At 42.7% G+C, this 8,854-nt stretch overlaps 1 protein-coding gene across 2 annotated transcripts; it reads left to right on the forward strand.

Annotated features, from left to right (window-relative positions):
- The first annotated feature begins 571 nt into the window (after positions 1-571).
- On the forward strand, positions 572-7,893 carry acsl5 (acyl-CoA synthetase long chain family member 5). Of its 2 annotated transcripts, XM_061094930.1 has the most exons (20): positions 572-727; positions 817-928; positions 1,963-2,027; positions 2,110-2,211; positions 2,291-2,390; positions 2,685-2,863; positions 3,106-3,138; positions 3,222-3,273; positions 3,362-3,435; positions 3,522-3,599; positions 3,688-3,822; positions 3,916-4,050; positions 4,139-4,234; positions 5,281-5,353; positions 5,547-5,635; positions 5,798-5,914; positions 6,356-6,499; positions 6,587-6,688; positions 7,222-7,293; positions 7,756-7,893. In XM_061094930.1, the coding sequence occupies exons 1-20, from the start codon at positions 572-574 to the stop codon at positions 7,891-7,893; spliced, it is 2,052 nt and encodes a 683-aa protein (XP_060950913.1). The 2 variants fall into 2 exon arrangements, with proteins under 2 accessions (XP_060950913.1, XP_060950914.1); XM_061094931.1 differs by lacking the exons at positions 572-727; positions 2,110-2,211 and having other exon boundaries at positions 826-928.
- The last annotated feature ends 961 nt before the right edge of the window (positions 7,894-8,854 follow it).

Raw genomic sequence — 8,854 nt, forward strand, 5'->3', positions numbered from 1 at the left:
TGTCGACCGGGAGCCGACCACTAACTGCAGGTAGGAAATCTGACACTTTAATCGTATCTTCAGGATCAATTCTTACAAACTGTGGGATTTTTTTTTATTTTTCTGTTATAGCTTGGTAGGTAGAATAGAGTTCCACCAGCAGCTCTATAGAATTGATTAAAATGCAATTTAAATGCTACTATTTGCCGTAATTCATATTTCCTTCAGTTTATATTTCACTATTATGACCTAATGTGTCTGAGATGAAGAAATTCAATGTGCAGACTCACTATCTTCACCTGTTGCTCATGCATATTAATGCTCTGCCCTCATTGGTGCTTCTGTCGCTGCGCGTGCGGACGTATTGTTTTGTGTTTACACGTTTATTGGTGCGACTCTATCTCGGTGCGATTAAGAATCAGCTCATTGTTGCACAAGCAGCGTCGACTTCGACCTCAGCCGTGACCCCGGAGATGGAAGCAGCTCCCAGTTGCATAAGAGGACTGAATGTGTTGTCTGATGTATTTTAAGACTGAAACCTGTGGGTGAATCTTAATTGAGTGTTTCTGTGCGTCCCTGCAGACTTGGCACCATGGACTTCCTGTTCCAGGTGCTGTTCTCTCCTCTCCCGACGTCGGCCATCTTCTCCCTGCTCGCCCTGGCAGCGGCCACCTTGTTTTACCTCAACACGCGGCCCAGCCCCCTCCGAGCGCCCGCCGACCTCCAACACCAGACGCTGGGGATCAAGGTGAAGAGCTGATGGATTTTGTAGTGTGGTGATTAAATAGTTCAAATTACTATCATATTTCTGTGTGTGCTTCTGCCTCACGTCCTCAGGATGGAGCGAGAAAGACGGCTTTGCTCGAAGGGAACGACAACCTGATCTCGTGCTGCGATGACGACGCTAAGACTCTGTACGAGGTGTTTCAGAGAGGGCTCAGAGTTTCAGGTGAGTTTGTGTACAGAGTGTTAAAGCGTGTTCTTTTATTCTTTAAGAGAAGACGAGTCGAACTCGGTTTGTTCAATCAAGAATTTATTTAGGAGAGCAATGAACAGGTTACAGCAAAGCAATGGTCTTCCAGTACGTTAGTTGTATCAGAGCGCGCTGAACATCCGGCGTCTGTCTATTTTATAGCAGTAGATCTTCGTTCCTCCTCCTCGGAAGTGCGCAGGCGTAATCCATCCTCCTGGCTTTTGGAATACGGATGTGAAAAGGTAGACACTCCCAATGACGCTATAGTTGCTAGGCAACCTGTTTACTTCATAAAAGACCTTGAACCAGCAGATGCAATGTCGGCCAAAGGTGTTTACAATTGGAGAAAAGATTATTATGTTTTCTGCTTCATCAAAACAATCCTGACTGTGTAAACATTCGGATCCTCGAAACCAAAGAAGCATACATTATTAAGTCAACAACGTCACTCTGTCCGACCTCGAGAACTTTATCAGACAGCTCCTGCAACTCTATATGATGTTGAATGAATCCAAGGGAATAAGCCTTTAATATCAGAAGTTAAGTATTAGAACAAGGAAAAAGATCCATTATTAACACTAAGCAGAAACAGTTATTAAAATAGTATAATATCTAGCTAAAACTGTTCCTATCTTTATTTGGTAAGAGTACAAATATAATTTGAAATGCGTCTATCTTTATTTGGTTGGAGTTCAATCAGACACAACCTATAGTTAAAAAGTTTGAAATTCCAACAAGAGTAAACAAACTTTATATAAGATGGTAAATAACGAGCCCTGGAGCAGATTCTCTGGCTTTCTGGCTCTTGAAAAGAAAACAAACCTATTTCCGCTCATGATAAATCAAAACATCTAAATCTACTGGAGTCTCCAACAAACTCTTGTAGAAATCATGACGAGACATTCACACAAAATAAACTGCATAAAGCAAATTAGAGCTCAAGTGCAAAGTATTAAACTCCTCTGATGCAGAAGGTGTAGTTTGACGTGGGCCCTGCGTCTCGTCTGCAGGTAACGGACCGTGCCTGGGCAGCAGGAAGCCTGGACAGCCGTACCAGTGGCTGAAGTACAAACAGGTAAATCACCAGAGAGAAAGGTAGAACGTGGTGAAAATGATCTGCTGTGACTTCCAGCTGACGTGTGTTTTCCTGGGTGAAGGTGATAGAGCGGGCGGAGCACCTGGGGTCGGGCCTCCTCCACCGAGGCCTGAAGCCAAACACCGACACCTTCGTCGGCATCTTCGCTCAGAACAGACCTGAAGTGAGTGACGTCTTTATTTTAATACGTGAAAGAGATCATTTCTTGACGTGCCCTAACCTTTGCTGTGTGTCACTGGCAGTGGATTATCGGTGAACTGGCTTGTTACACCTACTCCATGGTGGTGGTCCCCCTGTACGACACCCTGGGTCCTGAGGCCCTGGTGTTCATTATCGACCGAGGTAATTGGAGCTTCTCTGTGCACGCTGCTAATGCTGCTAATGACAAGAGTTGGATCTGAGTCGAGTAACTCGCTGGTCCCCGAAGGGATTTTTTATCAAGTGTGCGCTTATCTCTTCTCTTTTTCATCACACCTCCCCCCCCACACCCCTCCTCCTTCAATCTGTGCTTTCATTTTGCTTTTCAATATCTGGGCAATTCATTAGACGATTCAAATCTAGTCTTGCTTTTTATAGATGCTGTTTCTTTTACTCTGAATCTTAAACACTACAACCTCGACCTTTTTCTTCTTTCAGCCGAGATCTCCACTGTGATTTGTGACAATCAAAGCAAAGTGGAAACGCTGCTGCAGAACCGGGAGAAAGGCCTGAGTCCTGTTCTCAAGACCATCGTCGTCATGGATGATTTCAAGTCCGAGTTGGTGACGAGAGGAACCACGTGTGGGGTGGACATCGTTTCTATGAAGGATCTGGAGGTAAAACCTGCAGATCATCGCTTATTAATCAACAGCTGGGTCATTCAGTTCAAGTTCCCGACCAATGGGATACCAGGTTTAGTTTTGACAAATGGGTTACAAAAAACTGAAAGACCAAACCATTGAATAAAGAGAGAGACAAATCCAAAGCTGAAGACACAAATGGACACTGGTGTCTTTTTAAGAATGAGGAACTGTTGCTATGGAGAAGAAGCACAAACTTGTTTTCTTTTGTTCTTCAGGATCTGGGGGAAAGTAATCGTCAAATTCCAATCGTAAGTTTATTTTCATGATTTGTTTATTTGTTTTTTTAATTGAACAAACTGCATTTTCCTAATTTGCTGCCATGTCCACACAGCCACCGAAGCCAGAGGACCTGAGTATTGTTTGCTTCACCAGTGGAACTACAGGTAAATTGTGTTATATCACTTAAATGACGACCTTTACACGTTTCTAGTTTATTAATTTAAACCTTATATTCCTGTATGTCGTTGTCAGGAAACCCTAAAGGAGCCATGTTGACCCACGAGAACGTGGTCTCTAATGCTGCAGGTGTCATTACAACCTTTGAGGTACCTGAGTGATGGATATGAGTCCTGTCCCGTTGAGTGTGTGTTGTCGAGGAGGTAACTGGATCTTCTGCTTCTGTTTCCCACAGTCGTCATTTGTTCCAAACACGCAGGACGTGAGCATCTCGTTCCTGCCTTTAGCTCACATGTTTGAGAGAGTGGTGCAGGTAAGAGCTCGGTTATAAAAGAGGTTTCTGCATCCACACGACGTCAGAACATCCCTCACTGTGTTTTTTGAATCCTCTGATCTTGCAGACGGTGGTTTACGGTGCCGGGGCGAGGGTGGGCTTCTTCCAGGGAGACATCCGACTGCTGCCGGATGACATGAAGACCCTGAAGCCGACCGTTTTCCCCGTAGTTCCTCGACTCCTCAACCGGGTCTATGACAAGGTCGGTGGAAACCACAGCCGCCTCGTTCCTCTCGTGTGCTCTGTGCTTTTTTATTTTATTTAAAACGCAGCAATTTCCCTGTTTGGTCTCCAGGTCCAGAGCGGCGCCGCGACCCCCTTCAAGAAATGGCTCCTGAACTTCGCGGTGGAGCGGAAATTCGCTGAAGTCAAGGAGGGAATCATCAGGAAGAACAGCATCTGGGACAAGCTGATCTTCCACAAAGTCCAGGTTCGGCTTCCGTCCACACAAACGCACAATACGCAACAACAAAAGCACAAATTCCCTGAAAGGTAAATGTGCTTGACTTTGACTGCAGGAGTCTCTGGGTGGACGGGTGAGGGTGATGGTGACGGGAGCAGCTCCCATATCTCCCTCTGTCCTCAACTTCCTCAGGGCGGCTCTGGGCTGTCAGGTGAGGGACAGAGTTCGCTGTCATGCACTCTTCAGATTGTGTTTTTAGTCCTGGTTATCTGTTGTTACCGCTTCCAAGGAGATTGTGTTTCCACCGTCTGGTGGTTGAAATTACTTGTGGGTTCAAATGCTTAGAACAACTTCAATCTGAGGTTCGATTCCTCCGGCAGTGGCAGCATTTTTGGTTGTGATCCAGCTAGGGTTGCAAAATTCCGGGAATATTCAAAGTTGGAAACTTTCCATGGGAATTAACGGAAATTAACGGGAATTATCGGGAATATACGGGAATTAACGGGAATTAACGGGAATAAACTGGAAATGTTGTGGGTAATTTATACTAACGGTATTTACCTTGTCATTTACAGACATAAATATAAACATTTTGTTGTGTCATAGGCTGATTTGAGCCCTGAGGAAACTTTGGGCACTTGACTATATGCTTCTGCATCGTTGTGTCATTCTTAACATAGGTCTTTGCACAGTATTTGCAAATGTACACAGCCTTTCCTTCTACATTAGATGGGGTGAAATGTCTCCACACATGAGATAGTAGAATAAGATGAGAAAAAAGTTTGTAAAAAAACACTAATGCAATACCAGAGATATAAATAGTTAGCCAAACAATTGGAATCGTCTGTAAATATATTTTACAATTGATGGATAAATGAATGGAAATAGGCTAGATGAACAGATGAACAATCCTCAATAAGCATGCTACTATATTGTCCCCAGTAATATCATGGAAACTTACCTGGCTAGTCCAGTTGCATGTGATGGAAGTTTTTGGATAGTTTTTTTTTTTTTTAATTCCCAAAATTCCCGAGCTTAATATTCCCGTGGAAAGTTTCTGGAAATTAACCGGAAACTTTCCGCCCTTTTGCAACCCTAGATCCAGCTGTATATCTGTTTGTCTTCCCCGATGATTCCCTCTCCTCATCTCAAGCTTCAACTGTCCTCTCAATAAAGCTGAAATGCCCCAAAACTAAATATTGAAAAAAGCTTAATTCAGTTCACACGCTTCTCTCTCCGCTCTGATTGGTCCCTCAGCTCTTCGAGGCGTACGGTCAGACAGAGTGCACGGCCGGCTGCACCTTCACCATGCCCGGTGACGCCACCTCAGGTACAGACGCGACTTGAGTTCAACCAGCGACTGTTTGAATCAATATGAACCTGACCTCTTCTATAAATCACTTGTTTTATATGTTTTAAAAGCTCCAACACAGATTGATAATTTTGCTTCTTGTATGTACAGAAATCACGTTATAGTTTTGTTATCCATGTGTTGGTTCGTGACCAAATTCCCTCGTCCACAGGCCACGTCGGGGCGCCGCTGCCCTGTAATATTGTGAAGTTGGTGGATGTCGAAGAAATGAACTATTTCGCCTCCAATGGAGAAGGAGAGGTACGTTTTCTCAAAATAATATTAGAGCATCAACCAAATGAACCGGTTCTTTCAAAGAGACACCAACGCCAAATGCACGCCCGCCTACAATCCAACATCAGTTTTTAATGAAGTCCACATTTAAAAGCTTCACCTCACTCCTGTCTGTTTCTTGATTTCCAGGTCTGTATCAAAGGTTTAAATGTGTTCAGAGGATACTTGAAAGATCCAGAGAAAACAGCCGAGGCTTTGGATGAGAACGGTTGGCTCCACACAGGAGACATTGGAAAATGGCTTCCGGTAAGGAAAGCCAGGCCGGCACCACCACCACCACCATCACTAGATGTTAATGAGTCAGCAGATTGATGAAAAACACAAACTCCAGGGCTGGAGACCGGACGCACCTCAAGTGTTTGTGTCGAGTGCTTGATGAAAGTTACAAAGTGGAATCAAGTACTTTTTTTAACGAGAAGTTTCATTTAACATTTCCTTTCTTTATTTTGCATTGAAAAAAATGTCTGATATGACAATATAATCAGTAACTTCAGCCACTAGGGGTCACATAGCCGTGTTTTTTTACTTCGTCATTTGACGTTTTCCCCGACTGTAAAGGGGAAATTACGCAATAAAAAGACAAACAATGTTACATTCTGTTACTATAAATTTAAATTAGACCTTTAAATGAAGAATTATACGTATTATATTTAAGTTATCTTCCTTTATTTGCCTGTTTGATGACAGAGTGGAGTTCTGAAGATTATTGACCGGAAGAAGAACATCTTCAAGCTGGCTCAGGGCGAGTACATCGCACCGGAGAGGATTGAGAATGCTTACATACGCAGTGGACCTGTGGCCCAGGTGTTTGTGCACGGAGACAGTCTACAGGTAAGTTAAACCTTTGTCCTCAGCTACTCTCTCTCTCTCTGTCTGTCCCTCTATTCCATAATAAGACTGTTTGTTCTCTGTGTGAAGTCCTGCCTGGTCGCCGTCGTGGTCCCGGATCCTGACGTCCTGCCCGACTTGGGCAAAAGTCTGGGCTGCACCGGCTCCGTGGAAGAACTCTGCAAACGCACGGTAATATTTACATCTTGTCCGACCTGTATAAATATTCACTAATTTTAATTATTTTAATTCTGGTGGTCGAGAGTCAAGTCCACTTTGACCTTACAATACATGTGTTTTGGGCTTGTGAATGTATCACATCAACACCTTGACTCCAAGTCAATGTTTTTGACAAAATTGAAGAAACTGCATTGAAGATGAACTGATTAGATTGTGGGGGTCAAAGGTCAAGGTCAGGGTCTTCATGCATCATGATGTCGACTGAAACTGCGCATGTTAGTGGAGGCGTTCAGCCTCAGGCGTGGTATCTATAGTTTATTAATCATAAAACAAGCTGACTGATCAGTTTCAGTTTGACTTTTCTACCCAGGAATATGTATAGAAAACACAAAAAGAAGCCAATGAAAGTATAAATCCTTCATGTTTGCGGTAAAACCTTCCGGTCTGCAAACCTGGTGGAATATTGAGAAATTGGAACTGTATCATTTCCTAAGCTTTAGAATTATTTATTGTGATGATTTAAACATTGAATTTTCTGTTCACAGGAAATTAAGAAGGCAATTCTTTCAGACATGACCAGACTGGGAAAAGAAGCAGGTCTCAAGTCCTTTGAGCAGGTAACAGCTTCTTTACTAACTCCCAAAAGGAAACGGGTGTTGTTGTTCTACAATTACAAGAACATATTTAGCTTTTATAAAACTTATTTCTCCATTTAGAGAAGAAAAGCTCAACTTGTAAACTGAAACTTTAGGTCGTTTAACTTTTTGAGCAGACTTTCTTTTTTCTGGTGCTACAGACTTCTCTAAACCTGGTTCAGTTTCCCCTCTAGTGGTCAAAATGAGCAGTTGAAATAAATGTCTCTGATGGTCATGAAGGCCCAGTCCTAGATCTGTACATCTATCTGTGCTTCATGCAAAATCAGGCTTTGCTCTTGTAAGACATGAACAGGAATATTAATGCCATATTTCTCTCTTAACGTGTGACCTTTGCTCTCCTCCTCTTCCTCCTCTTCCTCCTCTTCCTCCTCTTCCTCCTCTTCCTCCTCTTCCTCCTCTTCCTCCTCTTCCTCCCTGACGCAGGTGAAAGACGTTTACCTCCACCCAGAGCAGTTCACCATCGAGAACGGCCTGTTGACCCCCACACTCAAGGCCAAGAGGAACGAGCTCAAAATTCTCTTCCAGCCACAGATCGACAAACTGTACTCCGACCTCCAATAAACACAAATGAACCCAAACCACCAACTCAACCTGTTCTGGTCGATCTCTTCTTTTTATTTCTCTCCTGAAATTCACCTCTTGTGCCGTCATCCTTTCTGGATGTCGAGTAAATAACGAGAGAGACATTGCAGAGGAGTGAGTCACCTGAGACCGGGAGGTTCTGTTAAACTCATCTTCCCCCTGAAGCACTGCCGTCTGGAGCTGAGCTGGACACACGTCTGCTGGCTGCATCACGTCCGCTCCACACATACTGAGGAAGCACTTCATAAATATACAGTAATAACTATTTCCAAAATAAATATACAGCAATCAAGTATGAAAACTCTTCCAAGTGCCTCAGAGCAAAAAAAAGGGAATGAGTCATAAAAGGCTGAATACTTGTAAATATAGATGAGTCAAGTGTTCCAGCAATATTTCCAGTGTGAGGTTGTGTTAAATAACATTTCTGTGTAACACAATGTTATTCAACATTAGTGGAATCTACTGTATGTCCTCCAGAATCAACACAAACAACACAACGATGAATAAAACAATTTAAAATGAGTGAGAATTGTGACTTGAGCTGAACGTGTTTGGAAGAAGAATCATATTTGGTGTAAATCAGAGACAGAAATCTGTCCAACAACAATAACTTCTGTAAAAACCTTTCTGAGTCAACACTGCCCCCGTGTGTTTCAGAGAAGGCATTACAGGAATCTACGCTTCCTACTGTTACCGTATAACCTGGAGAAATAAAGTTTTAAGATGTTTCACTTTATAATTACAGGATAATAAATAAGTTCCCCATATTTTGAGAAATTAATTTAGACACATTAAGTCACATTCAAAATGTAGTTATGTTAGTGATTATTTTGAGAATGTTTCCCATTATGTTGAGATTCTAGGTCATAATCTTGAGATATTCAGTCTTTACTATTAAAAGGTTTTTGAGAATCTTTCTCATTTTGACTTTGATTGAATG

This window comes from Limanda limanda, chromosome 21, assembly GCF_963576545.1.
Source record: "Limanda limanda chromosome 21, fLimLim1.1, whole genome shotgun sequence".
Classification (NCBI taxonomy): domain Eukaryota; kingdom Metazoa; phylum Chordata; class Actinopteri; order Pleuronectiformes; family Pleuronectidae; genus Limanda; species Limanda limanda.

Excerpts from the sequence above, each read along its gene's own strand:
- acsl5 (XM_061094930.1), top strand. The coding sequence starts at position 572 with ATGGACTTCCTGTTCCAGGTGCTGTTCTCTCCTCTCCCGACGTCGGCC. Across the intron at positions 3,600-3,687 it reads TGTTTGAGAGAGTGGTGCAG|ACGGTGGTTTACGGTGCCGG; the intron begins GTAAGAGCTCGG and ends CTGATCTTGCAG. Across the intron at positions 4,051-4,138 it reads TGATCTTCCACAAAGTCCAG|GAGTCTCTGGGTGGACGGGT; the intron begins GTTCGGCTTCCG and ends CTTTGACTGCAG.